Genomic DNA, 20,532 nt, shown 5'->3' with positions numbered 1-20,532 from the left:
GATTATAGTTGTGTGTATGCTGTTACCTGATTTTATTGTTACATGATGTCATATTTATTTATTAAATTTATATTTCTTATTCAGGAGTTCAAAATAGCATACATAATAATCCCTTCTCCTTCTACTCTACTTCTATATAGTGGTAATAGCAATAATGTCAACATCATCATCATCTTTTATTTTAGCAATGTCTTATAGTATCTTGGAAGTTTCATTCTAAACAGTGGCGTATATGTCTTATTAAATAAAGTATTTAAGGCTTTGAAATTAACTAGCTACTTATTAACTGAGGCAAACTGAACATAGATTTTATCAAAAATTAATCTTCAAAATCTGGCTTTACTAGTATTTATAGTATCTTTTTTGCACCTCATCCTGTGTTTGGTTTTGATTCCCCTCTCCCATATGATTGATGAGAGCATTCTCATTTACTTGGAGATAGCTCTTATAAAATTATACAAAGCTTGTTCAATTGTGCCTTAACTTCTGATAACTGTCTGAACAAGTTCCTGAAGTTTTCTTGGTGTTATTTTTGGAAATAGCTTGCCATTTCCTTCTTCCAAGGACTGAGAGTCAGCTCAAGATTATATTGCTGTTTAGAAGGAATAGAACTCATAGCATCCTGGTTTCTAGCCTTGGTGTGTTTAACCATTACACCTGATCTTAGCAATAATTATTGCTTAAATAGCCAACAACTAAAAAAAATTACAATGAAAATTTCTATATAAAATGAATACTGACTTGAAGATTAGTTGAGAGATAAGATTTTCAGAGCTAGTCCATCCACAAAGCTAATTTTAAGGGGTTAGAGAGAATGGACACCTGGGACATAACACCCAATTGGCAGCCTTTTGTAATATATAATTTGCCTAAAATTGTGCACTAAGCACAAGCTTTTGTTTTCTAATTGATTTACGGTTTGAGCCACTTCTACCTCATCCCCTACTGTCCTGCACACAGTGCCAGCAAGTACATTACTGTGAGAGATGATAAATTACCATGCACTTGTGATGCTAATGCATCAAGACTATAAAAAACATGCTGTGTTGAGCTTCTTGCTTTAACAATGTTGCAAAGATATCGGTAGGTCCATACAAATCTCATTTCCACTGGTAGAAACATCTATTTAATTTCTGAAGTCTCTTATTCAATTGTAATTGAAATATTAAAATGATCTTTTTAATGGATCTTAATAACTCAAGAGGGTGAAGCATTTGGTAAAATTCTATGATTTTAATGTTATATATTTAAACATATAAGATATGAAGAACTTTTAAGTCAGTTGGTTAAAATCCTTGTTTTCTCATCATAATTAAGATTATTTTCTTTCTTATTGATCTGGTATATAGTATGGCCAATACCTTAAGGAAAAAATGTAATTGTAATAGTTTTCTTTAATAATAGCTGTAGCACTGTCCTTCATCATCCTATTTGGTTATAACAGTTTCAGTGTTTTTCATGTTTTTGGTCTTTAAAATATATCTATCCTCTGAATTTTTTTAAAATAGGGTATAGAACAAGTAAAAATAGTTTAAAATACATTTAATCTCACACAGTGTGACCGAGATAAGAATTAAAACCCCAAGAGCAGAAAACTTTTTATCAGTGGCTTGGAGATAGGAGTCTACCTTAAATTCTTGTGTGCCATTGTGAGTTTGAGTCTTTGAAATATGAAGAAACAGATTTATGGCGGCTGCTGGGCACAACAAATTAAGTTGACAGTGATGTATGAGAGCATAATAGCATGATGATCCCTCGTAGCGCGGCTGGACGCCTCCTGCTTCATTTGGCTCTTGTTAGGATCTGTTAGGCAGCTAAATAATGAAATTCTGCTGACTGATTTTTGTTGGGGGTTTGTTTTGCTTTTTCCCCTGTTCACCTCTCCTCTGAATCTTTTATTTCTAGACCCATCCTAATGCCAGCAAACTGCCATTGAAGGATTCTTTCACTTATGATGATTACAGGTTTGTTTCTCTTTTTATATAAAAACGAAGTTGTTAAGTTTTCAGATTTCTTCCCTACCCCCAATAATCAAGTTAATACATCATGAATCCCTGGTCCCATCATAATACTTAGCATTAAAAATCACAGAGTATAATTATTGCAGCCATCTGTATTTAATCTTCAAAGTTTGTTAGCTAACCAATTAGCATTAATTTATGGTTTCTTCTAAAATATATTGTTATGTTCCTTTTTAAAATTTCTCTTAAGTCATTTTTGTTGCAGTTGCAGTTTAATGTTCTGAAAATAGTTAAAATAAGTGAGACTTCTTTGAAAGATACTGTGACATAATTGATAACACTATAAGTAAAGTTAATTCATAGAAGTCTTTCTATGCCTCCCATATCCAAAAATAATTCCTAATTTTCTAATTCCTTCTTAGTAATTTTATAACACATAAAGTATCTGTTTTATGTGCTGTTGTTTGTTTTTAACTGTTGCCTCTTTTTCTAGATTTTCAAAAGAAAGGATTCTGCAGTTGTTTGACTTTAATAAACCTATTTATTAATTATAAATATTATTTATAATTAATTAATTAATATATAAAATATCTAAATTGTTTAAAATGTCTTAAAACAAAAAGTTACCATCACTAACTTCTTTTTGGCTTATTAGGTGGGCAGTTTCCTCAGTCATGGCTCGACAAAACCAGATTCCTGCTGAGGATGGCTCTAGAGTTACATTAGCTTTGATACCTTTATGGGACATGTGTAATCACACCAATGGACTGGTAAGGACTGTTTCATATGAGAGAATAAATGTAATTTCTCTATCTTTTTTTAAATAGGTATTTTGTTTCATACCAATAAAATTAAGCACAAACATATGTTAAGGCCTGACTTGATTTGGAGATATTTGAAATATGAATGAATTCCCATGAAAGTTTATTATTAAAAATAAATATTAAATGCAATATATTCAAGAGACATCTATTACTGAGAACTGTCTTATATTTATTGTATAGTGAAGGAACTAGTAGTGTTAACCTTAAAATAATTAAAATTAATTTCACATTGCTTTTGTTTTAAGATTGTTAGAAATTAGTTCATCATTTAGTTGAAACTAGTTTTAAAAGGCCTAAGACTGAAACCTTTCAAAATATGAAGGGCTAAGGAATGTCTTGTCTTTGTTTATCTCTACCTTAGAAAGTTAAAATAAAACTTGAACTTCTTTTGAAACTTTTTCTTGCTTTTTTATGTGTTTTTTTTTTCATTTATTATTCTAATACAGTTGTTCTATATACCTCAATTTTTATATTTCCCTTTCCTATACTTTTCACCCCTTTCCATCTTAGCCTAGTAATATTTTATCTCTATGCATTTCTATGTCTTTTGTCTCTTAATGTATATTTAATGCCAGTTTAAAAATTTCCTTCTCTATATATAACTTTTCCATTTTGATCCTCTTTTATGCAATTTTCTTATATTCTGTTTAAATGGGATATGAGACCCTCCCCCCCCCATTGTTTTCTTTTTTCTTTGCCTCAAGGTAACAGGAGGGAAGCTGACTTACTTTGGGCCAAGTTACAGATGGAGACTTGTTAGCTTTCCCCTTGTTCTAGTTCAAATAGCAGCAAGGAATAAAGAACTGATTATCCATGCATCTACTATAGTTCCCCTATGTTGCCTCTTTGATAAAAGCTCAAGGGTCTGACTTTTCTTTTATCTTAAGTGGTAATTACAGGTCTTGTAGGAATAAATAATACCTTTGCTTAAGATAAATGAAAAATGTGATATTAAAAAGTCATAGGATATGCAAAATGATTATTTTTGTTGAAGAACTGTAATACTCTAACTCATGCAGAATTCCGCAGTTAAAAATACTGTTTGTTTTAATGCATAAAGTTCTTCTACTGCAAGTAAGGTGAAATGAATGTTTCATGTTATCTATCAGAAGAATTCCACATATTATCAGCAGTAGCTGTATAGACAAGACAAATAACCAGGTCCTGTGCCATGTAGGCCTTCAAAAGTAATAACCAATAACCATCAACCACCAACTTGAATTACACCCATGAGAAAATTGGAAATCAGTGCAGCTCACACAGTAAAGGCATAACGTGGGTAAACCTATGGACACTCAGTGCTGTGTGTCCCACTGCATTCTGGACTAGTTGTAACTTCCAATCAGTCTTCAAGAGTAGCCCCATGGCACATATGTAATAATTAAGATGTTAGTAACCATGAGCATAGCTTGCTGGTCCAGGAAAGGATGCACCTGGTGCACAGGATGAATCTGTGCAAAGAACCTCCTAGCTATGCCTACCACCTGCTCGTCAAGCAGGAGCATGAGTCCAGAAGGACTCTGTATTGTGTATCAGTTAAGTCCATCCAGCATCAAAAACAACAAGTGACTAAAGCAGGGGGGGGGGGATTCAAACCCATTCTTGCCAGGGTTGAGCTGAAGTTGGCTCATCCCCATTAAGACCCTTACAGTCTCCAGGCACTCAGACAACACTACATCTGCCTGGCCCAATGTAGAGATATATAAGTGGGTATTATCAGCATAGCCTGTTCCGGTGGATGATCTTACAAAGCATTTTTATAGATATTAAGGAAGAGAGGGGAGAGCCCCGAGCCCCTGAAGTATTCCGTGCTGCAAGGACCTAGGACTCAACCTCTCCTCACCCACTCCCTTCAACTGAAACTAGCCACTTAAAAAAGAGAGAGAAAACCCCTGCAAAACAATAGTTTGGAGCTCCACTGCCTACCCCTGAGCTGGTTCAGAAGGACACCATGGTCAATGGTATTGAAAGTTACTGAAAGATCCTGGAAAGGCAGGACAGTTGTAACACCCCATCCCAGGCCCTTCAAATGACCATGCTGTTTCAGTGCTATACCCCAGCTTGAACTCAACTGAAAGGCTCCAAATAATTCACTTCATCCAGGCCCTCTGAAGCTGCATGCCAATGATCTTCTCAAAAACCTTCCCTCAAAAAGAAAAGGTTGGAGACTGGATGAAAGTTAACTTAACGTGGCTGGATCCAATAATTATTTTACTTCTTATTCCATTAATAGCTCAGAAGATTACAGAGTCCATTGGAGTTGGGCAGCCAATACATTTAAATAAATAATTAAAAGAACAAAGCTATATTTAAAAGAAACCTTTAAAACATTGTCAAAATATATTTAAACTTGTGCTAAATAGATTTTAACTTTTAAACTTTATTTACTATTACAAACACCTTGAATTGGACTCAGACAGCAGTTGGCAACTAAAGAACTTCTTTCAACATTTTAGTTTTGTGGGACATTTAAAAGGTACCACTTACCTCCTGTGTTGCCACATTCAGGATGAGTTGCAGTTTGTGGAACATCTTCAATGACTACCTCACAAAAAGCACATTATACTAATTACAATTATTTAATTTTGACTTGCCAGCACATGTCACTAAATCATCTCTCTGAGTAGAGGAACTAAAACTGATAGAAGCCTCCATTGCCACTGATGTTACCTATTCCCTAAAAGAGAGTAGTACACTCCCAACAAGAACAATAATCTAGTCTTAATCCTGATGCCAAGTCCCAGAGAACTCTGTTTTGCTCACGTTGAGTTTACTTGTCTGTCACAAGTAGTCTATTACAAGCTGGATATTTAGAGATCCTGGAAATATCCTACTGTGAAATCATAAGAAATAAATATAACCAAATATCATAAAAAATGCAATGACAGCTAGCTCTAAACCTACAATGGTCCTTCCTAGAAGTTCCTTATAAACACAGGAGAAAACTTAGAAAGTATAAAGAACCCAGAAGGTAAATAATTTCCAGAAATTCAAGCAAAAATCATGCTATGCATAATAATAGTAATAGCACTTAGGCTTATATACTGCCCCATAATGCATTATAGCACCTGCTATATAGTTTACAATGTCAGCTTATTGCCCCCCAAGATCCTCATTTTACCAATCTTGGAAGGATGGAAGGCTGAGTCAATCCTGAACCAGTTAGAATCAAACTCCTGGCTATCAGCAGTATTAGCCTGCAAAATTGCCTTCTAACCACTGCCCCACTACAGCTTCCTAATCCAAATTAGATTAGTCCTTCAATTTATTATATCACAGACTTCTCTATTTTTCTATTAAACAATCTGAATTTAATAGTAATAGTATCACAGTGTAATAACTCAGTCTGACTCTTCAAATTATTATGTGGCACAAAACAGAAATTTTGGAGTTTTTATATTTACATAGATTCTGCTTCCCTTCACAAATCTGTCTCCTTTCTTTTTATCAGATCTTGTGTGTCAAATGGCATGGAAATAGGGGAACAATTTGTCCTGGAGAAATATAAAGTACACAAATGTAGATAGAAGTGAAAGCCAATTTGATGTAATGGTCACTGAGCCAGAAACCAAACATTCTAGACATACCTTGGCCATAAAGCCATCTTGGATTACTTTTGGACCAGTCCCCTTATCTCCAAGCCCCAGAAAAATGGTAATAGCAAACCATCCACCCTTTCCTTCCCCACCCCCTGAAAAAATGTCATGGAAATTGCCTAGATTTGTCCACATTGTTGCTTAGAGTCAACACTAATTCAAAGGCACCAATACACACACACACACACACCCTCTAAACCAGGGCTGTCAAACTCCCGGGGCATGGGCCAGATGTGTCACACGTTGGCCACACCCACATCCAGCTTAGCGAGGGGGGGGACTCCAGATATGTCACGTGACACCACCGTGTCAACTTGAGTTTGACACCCTTGGTCTAAACCATAAAAAGATGGTATAAACAAGAAAGACACCTGAAAGTACAAAAAATGAGAACTTAAAGGAGGGAAACTCTCAAACTTGAATCTCATTTATAGAATTAAAAGCCTGAGCTGTTGCCATTGCCCTAATGAACGTAGCTTAGTTACCTACAACCCATATGAATCCAGGCAGGTTGCATTTGATTGGTTCTCCAGTGCCATTCACCAAACCTGCTAGCTCTCATCTACAAGACAAATAAGAAGCCACCCTGCAAGCTATCCCAAAGATCATCCAAACCCTGACAAAAGGGCTGTTGTCCAAGCCTATATTGCTAGCCACTAAAGGCCTAGGGCAAATATTCCACCAATTTTTAGAGGTCTCCAGACCACAGAACCTGTTTGTCTAACATTTTAATTTACTCATATATAAACATAATTCTTAATATTAAAAATCCAAGACACAGTAAAAAGCAATATAGTAAATATTAGCTCTGAGGGTTTTATTGAAATTGGAAGTGTTCTGTCCTGTGGAGCTACAGCAGAGAAGAAGAAAAAGATCAGAGCTGGCTAAAGTAGTCTAGAATTAAGAATTGTTCCAGCCTGTCCTTAGTCAAAACCAATAGGTACTATATCTGATTCAAAAAGCATGATTGTAGTCCAGGTAAAAATCAGTATGCCTGTGGATATAGTTCAAAACATGAACCTGAAAGAACATTGATTCCAGCAGCACCTCCCAACCACTGACCCTGCCTTATAAGGATCACAGTAAAGGATTCCTCCCATATTCAGCTGACAGTAATCTTAGTTCTCACTTCAAAGTAAAGTAATTGTTTATCCCAATGTATCTGAATCTGCAATCTGACACTTTTCTACCATTCCAGTTCTTGCTGTGGGGGTGCTGCTTAGGGAACAGAAGTTATGGATAAAAGGTTAGAACTGCTGTACAGACAGTACAGACTGATATCACAAGAACTGGATTTATTTTAGCTTCCTTAATATAAGCCCTCATTTTTAGCCATTTAGCCATTTCTTTTGAGGATAACCATCACAACAAGGGAGGTCTATTGTTTCTTTAGAATTATACAGTGATAAAAAATAATCCATTGCTTGCTCCTTGATATACTTGGCTGTTTCAACATCAAAGTTTCATTTAATCCCCAAGACTATATTGTTTACTAAAAATTCAAAACATATCTGGCTGTATTAGCTCTAGAAATCAATTTTCTTCTAGTTTTGTGACCCTAATTTTCCTACCACATGTAAAAGTTGCTCTTTGGAAGAAGATAATTGCCAATAACTATTTTTTTTACTCTGGTTTTTTTAAAATTAATTGCTTTTTTAGAGTTGGAAGAATTTTTCTAATCAAAATCACTATTTTTTGGCAATCCAATCTTCTATATGTCTACTCAAAAGTGAATCTCATTGACTGTACTCAGACATTATTTGTTAACAGTCTTGGCTTGGCTTGGAGGCGATTGTTCTTATCATATTGTTCTTTCTGCCAGTAGTCACAAGAAACAAATCCATGCTTTATTTAGTACCGTAACAAAATAATAGAGATGGAAGGGACCTTGGAGGTCTTATAGTGTGACCCTCTGTTCAGACAGGAAACCCTATACCAGGGCTGTCAAACTCATATCGTCACAGTGGTGTTACATGACATATTGGGACTTTTTCCCCCTTCCCTAAACCGGGCTGGGGCATGGCCAGCACATGGCAATTTGACAGCCCTGCCCTAAACCATTTCAGACAAATTGTTGTCCAATCTCTTCTTAAAAACCTCCAGTGTTGGAACATTCATAACTTCTGGAGGCAAGTTGTTCCACTGATTAATTGTTCTAACTGTCAGGGAAATTCTCCTTAGTTTTAAGTTGGTTCTCTTCTTGATTAGTTTCCATCCATTGCTTCTTGTCCTGCCCTCAGGTCCTTTGTAGAGTAAGTTGACTCCCTCTACTTTGTGGCAGCCCGTTAGATATTGGAACACTGCTATAATGTCACCCGTAATCATTCTTTTCATTAAACCAAACATTCATTAAACCAAACAGTTCCAATTCTTGCAACTGTTCTTTGTACATTTTAGCCTACCGACCATTAAACCTATACATCTTGCCAGACTGATATTACAACTCCAACATATTGAGAGAACAAACTGAAATTACTGGTTTGCATATAATACTGAAAAAAGTACAGATAGAGCCAACCAGTTTTTTTAGCTACACCTATTGACAGAAAGGGCCAGCTATATTTTTCCATTATTTCTTATTTACCGTATCACTTGAATGCAGTCAAACATATCCTTTCAGCAGAATAGACGTTTCCTAATTCTCCTCTGCATCATCTTAATGAAAATAATTGCCACTACACCTTTATTAATGGCCTTTCAATTGGAAAGAAAATGTCAAGATGTTAGAGAAGATGCTTAATATACTATAGTTTAATAAAATAAGCCTTCATGTTTCCTTCTTTTTTTTATTAGCAATAAACAACGGTAGATTCGGAAATGCTTTTCTTTAAGTACAGTTAATTATTTGTACTTTTTAATTTTTTTCTTTAGAAATGTTATGTTCCTTGTTATAAAAGTAATATGGATAGAATTATATACTAATTTTGGGCAAAGGTTTGAAAGCTTGTATGTTATTTTATATGTTTTTGAAGAAAAAGCAGATTTATAAAAAATAATATACTTCAGATTTGTGCTTTGCTACCTTTTATACTGAGTTCTCCAGTTTTTCTGATGTTTTGTTTACTACAATAAAAATTAAATTAAAAAATACAGTAAATCCTAAACTGCTAAGAATTTTCTATCTTTTTTAATCCATGATCCAGATTACTACAGGCTACAATTTAAAAGATGATCGTTGTGAATGTGTGGCACTTCAAGATTTTAAACCTGGTGAACAGGTAACTTTGTGTACTTATCTGCACATCCAGATGGTTAAATATTTACATTTTTAATGTAGAAACATATGTGTAACTGCTCTGAAGAATAAAAGTCAATGCAAATGTATTGGTATTTAATAAATAAAAACATTTTGAGTGGGAAGTTTTCTTGACTTGAAGCAGAAATAGTGCTATGAGAAATAAAATAATGTAAGCAATTCAACTGTGAGGATTCATTCTCCAAAGGAGAATATAAAAATACATAACACACAACACTATCTGTTTTAATCATTCAGCTGTAGTAATTCTTAGATTCATAACATCCAGGAATACATGCTGACTATTAATTCATGGATTTCTTGGCAAAGTAGTCTGAGGAGCTGTTGATTAAGTTTAGTTATATAAGAATATAATAGGCTTAACACATGATAAAACATTACTCAATATTGTGAACATCACAAATCACCAGGTTTTCTCTCTGAAAGGGGTAGCTGTAGTAGGACATAGACATATCCAGGGGTATAGTTTTCTCAAATAAAAAGATGAATAATTTCCCACGAAATGAGCACTAAAAGGGTTGGTTACTAGATCCTTCACTATTTCAGATACCTTTCCTTACTGCTATTCCTGCCCCCGCTTTCCTTTTTTTTCTTCTGCTGCTGCTTTTGCTGCTCAGGGCATGTCCACAAGGGCAGAAGGAAGGAATGAGAAAGACACAACTGCAATAAGAAGTATAGACAGAAGAAGTGGAAGAAGAGCCTTGTCTGCAATTTAAATGACAATTACATGACAGTCATCCACAGCTGCAATCTCAGCTTCTCTAAGTTCCTAAAGTAAATTAGAGAAGGTCATCTTACTCCTGGGATCTCATAGGACAGAATCAATTATGTAATTTCAAATGTCCTAATGACAACAGAATTTCAAAGGGAGGAGGGCAAATTATCAGGAGGGGATACTCCCTGGACTACATGCCATGATACAGGCTCTTGAATCACTTATATCTGGCACCTCTGTAAATCTTTAAGAATTCTTAAACTTCTAATAACCTGAGCATTCCCTAAGACACACAGAATTTCCAGAAGAAGCACCCTGTTGGCAGGAAGTGGTATTCTTACAATTACTCTCTAAACTAGTCAGAAAGGAATGAAAGGAACAAATTTAAGCAGTAATCTGCAGCTATTCTGTTACAACAGTATATCCAGGACAGTTGTACCTACTTCTTAAGAGGGACTTTATCAAAGACTCAGGTGAGGAACAGCAAATAAAATAAAAATGCTGAAGCAATTATTTTACAAAAGAAGTGGCAACAGTTTCTATGCTTGAGGTTAGTCTTTATTCTGAGAGATACATTCAGAACCTACATGCCTGAATGTGCTGGCAAGATCATCTGAGTTAATGATAGATTTTTTTCATGGATGATCTTCAGTAGCCAAAAAAGTGGATTGGAGAACAGCTCTATCAAATAAATAAGATGGAAACCGTGAAATCAATAGCACAGGCCTTATACCAGATGACCACTTGGCACCAATGGACATATTGGAAGCTTACTTTCATTATCAGGTTAGTATGTAAAAATATTTCTCATATTTAACTACTACTATAGCCACTATTAGTTCAAAGGAATTCCCTTCAATTACATTGGTCCCTGGGTTTTCACCAAACTTGCGGCTATAGTGCTGGGACGTTTACAGATGACAGCAATACATATGTATATTCATATTATCTGATTAGGGTTCCATTGATGGACAATATATGCATAAGATTAAGAATTACTTTAACTAGCTGTAAGCATCCTGAAACACCAGCTCAAGTGATGATGTGCTAACATGGGCAGGCATCTCAATGAAGATTACATAAGTCACCAAAAGAGAAATCAGTCCAGAGGGCGTCATAATGAAGCCACGTGTCTAACCATGTGACTGAAAATACTTTGTCCCTTACAACAATGCATAAAAAGGTCAAGGAACATGTTAGCAAGCTACCTGTATTTGCAAAATCTAGTGCAGGGCAAGTAGATATTCTATCCAGAAACTATCGCAGCATATCTCAGAAAAATGGGAACTTGACTTGTTTCCTAACTCTAACATCAGACATTTCCTCTGCGTTTGGAACAGAGTATCAGAGTATCACCATGACTTCTAGGAGCTCGGCATCTGGGCTCCTATATGCTTGCTTGGGGTTTGCAGACTCTTTTCTTTCAGCTGTTTTTCAATTCCAAGAATGGAAGTTTTATATTGCTATCTGAAGACAGTGCTTGCCTTCATATTGAAAGTTTCTCTTTCCCTAGCCTCTGCTGTCTTCCTGGCTTAACTCACTTCTTGCCATCCCCTATAAACACTTGTTTTCATTTTATGGGATAAACTCTTTAATTAAGGAGAGCGTGGGGCTGCTCCTTTCCGGGCAACCCCAAAACTCTAGATCCCAGAAGGAGAAAATATCTCACTCCAGGTGGTGAGTACACTTTTCAAGGGATACTTTGTACCTATATTTTCTCAGATTTATCCCCTCTTCAGTTTCATTAACTGCTTATATCTTTTACACTACTATGTTGAAGTGGCTATTTGACATCTTTTCCTCTTTGTTCTTGGGGAAAAAAAGTACTTGAATAAAAACAATATTTTTCTCTTCCTTGTTGGGCATGGTTTTGCATTTATAGTTCAAGAAATCCTATTCACCATAATGGTTGCATTTTCCCCCATCCCCCACCCCTTCAAATAATTTTTGTAATTTGCACTCAAAATTTCCCCCTTTCTCCAGTATATCTGCTGTCTTTATTTCTGAATATTCATGCTTTTTCTGGCCATTCATACAAGCCCATACATGCTTCTTTGTTATATTACTTGAGAAGTGAAAAAGTTCTTTAGAATTTATTATAAAGGGCCACCTTGATAGCTACAATGTGTATTAATGGAAGTAAATATACTGCATATCTAAAATTTGAAAAACATTTTATTTCTTTGTGTAAAGTTTAATTATTTTGCACAGTAGATTTTCCCCAATAATTAGTCTTACAGAATAGCCTTCCAGCCTATGTATACCAGGATTTCAAGTGAGGCACAATATACAATATTTTTATTTGTTCAAAGCAGTACGCCATTGTTTCTCATTAAACCATTATTTGATTATCTTATAACACATTTTTTATCAAGCTCATATTCAGCAGTCAGAAAAAGAATATTCTTACATGTGACAAAATTCCAGCATTGTTTGCAGTTCAAAAGAGAATCAATTGAGCATTAATGATCTATATGTATTAATCCAGTGCAGAAATATATTGAGGCTTTGAGCAATGTGAAATGCTTGAGAGTGCAATCAATTTGTGGAAAATTTGTGTTGTACTTTGTTGAAATACAGTATTTTTACTCTTTTGTGCTCTTTTGTACTGTATTTTGGGGCAGGGAGGTTATTTGTCTAAAGTGCCAATTGTCATTCCAAGATTTGATGGTAAGCTGTTTTTCTGTTCCTTCTCTTTTCATCTTCTTAGATTTACATTTTTTATGGCACTCGGTCAAATGCTGAATTTGTGATCCACAGTGGATTTTTCTTTGATAATAATTTACATGACAGAGTGAAAATAAAGCTTGGAGTAAGTAAAAGTGACAGGCTGTATGCTATGAAGGCAGAAGTCTTAGCTCGTGCTGGAATCCCAACGTAAGTAAAATTAAGAGAGACTGCTTTTATCTTAAAGTATTGTAAACTTGAAAACTCAGTAAAACATTGATTAATGAACTTTAATTATTGTTGATAGATGCTAAAATAGCCATCATATAATTTATCTTACATTGCATAGTATGCCATGTTTATCTATTATACATTTTATTTATACATCAACGCACAAATAAGTTATCTCAGGGTATGGGATATGGCCCAGTTTGCTCATTTTACTATTTACTTCTCTTCAGTAGAAATATGATGCAATCATGGTATTATTTTTAACAGTAGTGCTGCCAATATTTGTTTTTTAGGGGGCATTGGATCCTGAAATAAATTGAATAGGATTTATTCTATATGTTTGGTGGTTAGTGATAGTATGTTACAATTCAGTGTAGATTGGAAATTCGACTTGAAACATTTTGCAGGCATGCATAAATGTTAACTACGAAGTTACATAAAATAACTTGTTCTGGAAGAGAAATTGTGTAACATTTATGTGGAAGAATTTGGAATAGCTTGTTTAATGATCTGAAATTGAGTTGATTCCTTATAATCCTCATTACAAGAGTAATACTATTATATAAATTAAGATTTTTTTATATTAAATAATAATCATATACTGACTCATTCTTTATTTTATTAGTTCCAGTGTTTTTGCTTTGCATTCAACAGACCCTCCAATCTCTGCTCAACTACTGGCTTTTCTTAGAGTATTTTGTATGACTGAAGGTAAAAAAAGAACATTATAAGCACATGTATCTGATTCATTTTATTAAGTGATAATAAAAATAGGATTAAGAGAGGCTTATCCTTCAAGCATCTATTTTAAAACAAATATTATTAGGCCACTGTAGCTTAATAGTTCATTAAAGCAAAATAAAATAATTACCTGCTTACAGAAAGCTGCCATATGCCTAGGCTTCCTAGTTGTTTGATATTAAGCTTTATTTAATAATTGGTTGGATTATAATTAACAGTTCTACTCTAAAATCTAGAAGATAGCTTGAATAGCTTTTAGCCTTCTTTTTCCGCTACTGAGACTTGATTATGAAGGTGGCTGCTAGATTGCCGGCAGACTCCACCCCTCCCCCTTGCTGTCTGCTTTCCACTTGTCCATCTTTTTGTTATAATATTCTTTGTTGTTTATTTTTTTATTGCTTATTTTATTTTTCCATTTTTCCATCTCACTGTTTACGTCTCCCTCGTACTGGAATTATTGTGGGTTATCATCTTAATTTTTGACCATGTCAGGCTTTAAGAGAGCTATCCTAGATATTAAACTATTTTTTAGCCCGGATTTGTAGAGTCAGAAGCAAAATCCCTTATTTACTACTGCAATGACAGCTTTTATGATAGATCTTTTTCTTTACCTAATTGCATCTATAATATATTTTCTTTTCCATATAGAAGTATATAAGTTTTCATTAGCTGGACTCAACATTTTGTCCTTAATAAGTCTTGCAAAAAAGATTCCAGTGTATTGTATATTGCCCTCTGTGCTGTTGTCTCAATGGGACAGTCAAGACAATCTTATACTTTTTTGTTGTTATCTGCTCTGTCCCTTTTATCAAATATAGTGCTCTGAATCAATAACTTCCTGCCTGGGATGTTCTGATGAGGCAAATATTCTATATCTGTTAGATCTACAGAAATATCTAGAGCAATCACTTAATTTTGTTTAAGAAATATAAATACCATAGACATTGGCTTTACCTTTGGCTGATTTTTCTCTTCTAGGTGGTTTACAGTTCTGTTAATTTCTTCTTTTTTTCCTTTTTTTTTTTTGATCTGATTTTATCTGACCGTACTTGTTATTTTGGTCTTTGATTGTAAATAAAGTAAACATGGCCCCCTCCCCTGGTTAGTCATTTTGCTAAATTGCAACAGTGTGATTTTAGGATGCAGGGAAAGCAGGTAAGAAAAGAAGAAATAATTCACATCTCTTTCAAATAGGCTTCACAGACTTAGCTGAGGTTTGTCACATAAACTCAGTGGAACATTTTTTTCTGCAATTTTTAGACTCTGGGGCTGAAATGGCTCAAGACCTTTAGAGGCATTTAATCTTTTTAAAAAATTCTCCATCCTATTGCAGCATTTTTTTTCTCATTTTTTAGAGTAGGAATTAAGGCACAAAATGAAATTATTTTTTTCATTTGCTTGTTTTCTTAGTTAAAAAAAGAGAAAAACACTTTCCATGTAATTCTGAAAAAAAGAGTCTCGGTATCTATCATTGCTCCCTCTACTGATAAAGGAAAAACCTGCACTTTACTTGCAAGGAATTCTCTTACCAATTAATCCCCGCCACCCCCAACTCTTTATAAATGTTAAAGTAACAAATTAATGAATCTTTTAAACAGTAGAATAAAATAAAAATGAGGAATAATAAAATGTAAAAATAATAGAACAAGAGAGGAAAGCATCATCCACAAAAACATGGTGCAGCCCTTGAGCTGATACCTGTTATTCAGTCTTGTAATGAAGGCAAAATGTAAATTGTTTTATTTTAGAGCAGGGGTCCCCAAACTTGGCATCTTTAATATTTAAGACTCCAGCATAGCTGGCTGGAGAATTCTGGGAGTTAAAGTCCACAAGTCTTAAAGTTGCCAAGTTTGGGGACCTCTGTTTTAGAGCATCCATTTTGAATACAGATTCTTTACTAATGATCAATTATTAACCTGGTTGATGGCCAGAAGAAGTGAGCATTTGCTGACAGTATTTTATCCTTTGTAGATGAGCTGAAAGAACACTTGATAGGGGAACATACTATTGACAGAATCTTCACCCTTGGTAATTCAGAATTTCCAGTGAGCTGGGACAATGAGGTGAAACTTTGGACTTTCCTGGAAGCCAGGGCATCTCTTCTCTTGAAAACCTACAAGACTACTATTCAAGTAAGATTTAAAACAGCTTGAAATTTCATACTGTATATTTATGAACCTTACCATTTATCAGATTTAATTGTGAATGCAGTGATGGGTCTTTTAAAAGCTTTGCATTCTTGTGGTACTTTACTTTTCCAGAAACTACTACTGCTTTTCTTCTTATGTACCTAAGTTATTTTTAAATGTATATTTTAATGTAAGAGAGATGTTGCAAAATGCAATGGTTTCTTGCATTTTAAATTTAAAAAAAAGATTCTGAGTTGGTTTGAATCATTATTAAGGGGACAGAAGCTGGGTATCTGCATAGGACTCTTCGTGACAATATGACCCAGCCCCTTTATAAGCTACACTTGAAATTTGCGGACTCTTACTGGTTCCTTCACATTGCTGGATGTCAGGGACAGGGAAAGTACTGAAAATATATGCTCAATGGCCACTTTTCAGACCCGCTCAGAGCCGTGGTAGTGCCATGGTTAGAATACAGTATCACATGCTAACTCACTGCTCAATTCTGAAGGTGTCAAGCTTGACTCAGCCTTCCATCCTTCCAAAGTTGGTAAAATGAGGACCCAGATTGTTGGGGGCAATACGCTGACTCTGTAAACTGCTTATAGAGGGCTGTAAAGCACTGTGAAGCGGTATATAAGTCTAAGTGGTATTGCTATTACCCTGAAGCTTTCCTCTAGATATGTAGAAACACATCTTTTGCATTTCAAACATTCATTTTTTTAGACCTCTGCTAAGTCCAAGATTCTGAATGTTATCTTCTTTCATTAAACAGTACTGATTCTTACTTGTTCAGAACACTTGCAAGAATGTATCTTTATATTTTGTCTTATATCTTGGCTTCCCCTTGTTCATTCCTAATTGCAATACAATCTAAACAATCAAGACAATCACCACATTTAGTTGGGTTTTCCAAATGCCCACTTTTGGGATGGTAAGGTTCTTGAAGCAGGGATCTACTTTTTTCTTCGAGTCATAAAGAAGAACCCTCTCCATTTGATGTCATTGCTTTGTAAACCTAATGTCTGGTTTTGTGCTTAAGGTTGAGCTAACAGCTTCATGTTTGTTATTCCACTTGTTTCCTTAGGATGACAAATTCATTTTGGAAACACAAGACCTTACCCGTAATGCAACTATGGCTATTAAATTGCGTTTAGGAGAAAAAGAAATTCTGGAAAAAGCAATAAAAAGTGCTTCTGCTAATCGAGAGTACTATGGCAAACAAATGGCAGAAGAAGCACCCCTTCCCAGATATGAAGAAAGTAATGTTGCCTTGCTGGAGAACACTGTGGCAGACTCAAGCCTCCCAATTGTCCTGAGAAATTTGGAGACAGAGGAGCCACAGGATCTAAAGATTGAGGAAAGCATTGGTGCAGAAGCAAATGGATTTGTGAATGGGGACAGTTCTTTGCTTAATAGGACCAAATTGGAAAATGACAAGCTAAATCAAGAAGAAAGCAGCAGAGAGACTGAGGATACCAAAGAATCTTCGTCAGACAGTACTGATGAGGTTAAGGAATAGCTCTAAATCATTCTCATTTTATTGTGACATGGGAAACTAGCAGGTGTTCTTATTCTCCTCTGAACAGTAATTTACATTGGTGTCTTCTTAACATTTATTTCTGCAGAGGAATGAGGGGTGCTTTTTAACAAGAAAAAAAAGTTTTAAGTTATTTAAAAGATTTAGCATCCTTTTTATATTAAGATTGCCATCTTGCTTTTGGAATCCAGGAATAGGGCAAGAGAAAAATACCACTGGAACATTGTGCAGTCCTTGGTTGAGAAAATCCATATACTTCCTAGGGAAGAGGTCGACCTCATCTGCTGCTTTTCTGTTCTGTTTACTCTGACTTTTAAAATTCAAAGTTTGTTGCCCAAGGAAGTGATAGGATTTGCTTTTGCTAAAAACTGAAAACAGAAGAGAATAGGGAATGGATATCAAGATTGAAAACTAGGAAAGAGTCAGATCTGCTGCTCCCTAAACAGTAACGTGGCAATCTTATTTTTATTGGGTTTGAAATATAGTAAGAATACATATTTTATTCTAATTATAGTGGTTTTTAAGAATGTTGATTTATTTTGTGGTTTGTTTTACTGTATGAGAGGTTTCATTCTCTCTTTGCCCCTCCTTTCTCCTCCCACTGCCCCCCAAAAATCAAAGTTTGCAACTATGATACATCCTCCATTTTATTTTTAAGGTGTAACTTTTATTTTGAAATGGCACTGTTATATTTGGTGAAGAAAAAACTGAAAGTGGATCATTCAGCCCATGCCTTTAAACTGTGTTGTTCAAGTGAGATTGCTCCCCAGCCTTTTCAGATTTTCAGATAAGTAGAGATTTTCAGAGCAACACTTTTGACTAAGAAAATTATTAAAAGTGAAAACTTACTAATGTGTCTGCTACTTTTCATTAATGCTGCATGGCTTAACATGCTATCTTGTACACTAATTTTAAATTGCTGCTTGCAGTTTTAGGGGAGTTAAAGGAGATTTATTTTCAAAAGACTGCTAGATCACACCCAGAATACACAAATTAGCCTGGTCCAGAAGAAAAATTGAAATATTTGTGTATCTTAGAATGTTCCATTCCCCCCAAAATACATTTTTTGAATTCCTAATATGCAGAAATATTTTTGGCTTTGTGGATCTTTAAAGTCTGTTCTTTTGGAGCACAGTCTAGAGTTTTGACATCCACAATAATCAGCAGTGTTTAACTGCAGAAATGAGTGGAACAGTTTTTTTTTAATATGTCAAAATGCTTCTAATTTTGGTATATTTTTGAGTGCACCTTTGTCACTTTATGTTTAAAAAATGGAATGTTAAGGTCCCAGACGTAAGAGACCAAGCTCTGGAACCCCAAAGCAAAGAAACCTGAAATTGAAACATCACAATTTTAATGTATTTTCTTTGAGTTATATTTCTAACTTGTGCAATTTTAAGCAGAACTAATATTTTGTCCTTCACTGCTTTGAAAATGGCCTTCAAAGGATATAGGAGCAGTTTTATCAAGTAAGCTCATAAAATCTTTGCTTAGTCTCTGAAAGAAAAAAAAGAATTGAATCTTTAGTGTATGAGTTTGGAAATTCAGTTATAATGAATATAACTCCATGTATTTTCCTAAGATTAGCAGAAGCCAAAATAAACAAATATATGCAAATTTTTACTTTGTATGAATCATCTTACAGAGGCGGTTGTGTGAAATTATTACATATTGCGCATTACCCATGTTTTATTTCACAGTAGCTGATTTGGTCTTAGGTGGTACACAAATATCAAATGTGAAACTATAGGAATAGTATAATAAAACAAAGATTACAGAGCAGAAATTTCATTTTTCCTATATTACTCCCATTTCCCAGAGAAAAGTTTGTTTCAAGACTGCACAAGAAGTTTTTAAAGAATATATATTCTTTATTTTAGGCTTATTATTCTTTATCTAATTATAATATATACACACACGTGCACACGTGCGCACACACAAAAATAAACCATATATATATGGTTTATGGTTTAGCTTCCTTAAGAGATTGTTCCATAATAAACCATTATAGTGAAATGAGCTCCATCATAAACACCAGTCTTTCTGAATTCATAAAGAACATGGTACTTACAAGTCAGCTGTTATTCATATAGAAGACAATATTGCCATACAATACAAGTCAGATTCATATAGAAGACAATATTGCCATATAATACTCACTTAGCAAATCGGGATTTGATTAAATATTGCCTGTCTCCTTCAAGAAGGTCCAGAAGCCAGTGCAGTTGAGTGTGTATTTTCATTATTTGTTCATACAGTAGTTATCAATGTGCACCACTGTTCTGGTCCATAATTGTGGATTTTGACAGTCTTCAGAGGCAATTCCCAAGTGCTGGGAGTCAAGCGGCGTATAAATGGAATAAATCATTGTCATTATTTCACATGATGCAGTAATCTATTTTCTGAACTGACAAAGTTTAAGTGATGGAAGCGATACTGTAGTGAAAAAAGTGGTGCAGCGGACATGATTATTTTCCTGAACTAGAATCATCATTTAGGAGCCTGCTACATGTTTAATCCCTCAGGGATTCCAATCCAGTATAGATGGATTCATGTACCTAATACTGGTCATCATGCATCATTATTTATGTCCCATATGGATTTTCAATAGATCTTTTTTAATGGTGCGGGGTTCCGGCCTTTTTTTTTAATTTGGTGAATCTTCTTTCAGCCTACAACCTCACAGAAATTCAAAGAAACCACGTTCTCAAGATCCGATAAAGCTGGCCTACTTTGTAATTCATTTATATATTTTTCTGAAGCTATGGATTATCTGTTCCAAGAAATGAAAAGAACAAGGCATTACATGATTGTGTCTTTCCTAAATATATCTAAGGTATCTACCAAATCATAGAGCAACAATTACTGTACA

General features: G+C 34.8%; 1 protein-coding gene across 1 annotated transcript in view; it reads left to right on the top strand.

Moving 5' to 3' along the window:
- The window catches only part of SETD3 (SET domain containing 3, actin N3(tau)-histidine methyltransferase), a 72,458-nt gene extending 53,181 nt beyond the window's left edge, over positions 1-19,277 (top strand). Inside the window, exons 7-13 of the mRNA XM_026716976.2 lie at positions 1,906-1,964; positions 2,617-2,731; positions 9,525-9,599; positions 13,063-13,229; positions 13,876-13,961; positions 15,963-16,123; positions 17,208-19,277. Coding sequence (XP_026572761.1) covers positions 1,906-1,964; positions 2,617-2,731; positions 9,525-9,599; positions 13,063-13,229; positions 13,876-13,961; positions 15,963-16,123; positions 17,208-17,642 — 1,098 coding nt within the window. The 3' untranslated portion in view covers positions 17,643-19,277. The remainder of the gene's footprint in view (positions 1-1,905; positions 1,965-2,616; positions 2,732-9,524; positions 9,600-13,062; positions 13,230-13,875; positions 13,962-15,962; positions 16,124-17,207) is intronic.
- Positions 19,278-20,532: the final 1,255 nt, after the last annotated feature.

This window comes from Pseudonaja textilis, chromosome 1 (genome assembly GCF_049901715.1).
Source record: "Pseudonaja textilis isolate UNSWEBS1 chromosome 1, rPseTex1.2, whole genome shotgun sequence".
NCBI classification, from domain to species: domain Eukaryota; kingdom Metazoa; phylum Chordata; class Lepidosauria; order Squamata; family Elapidae; genus Pseudonaja; species Pseudonaja textilis.
The sequence above is the reverse complement of the archived record's forward strand: the minus strand, read 5'-3'. Positions and strand labels throughout refer to the sequence as shown.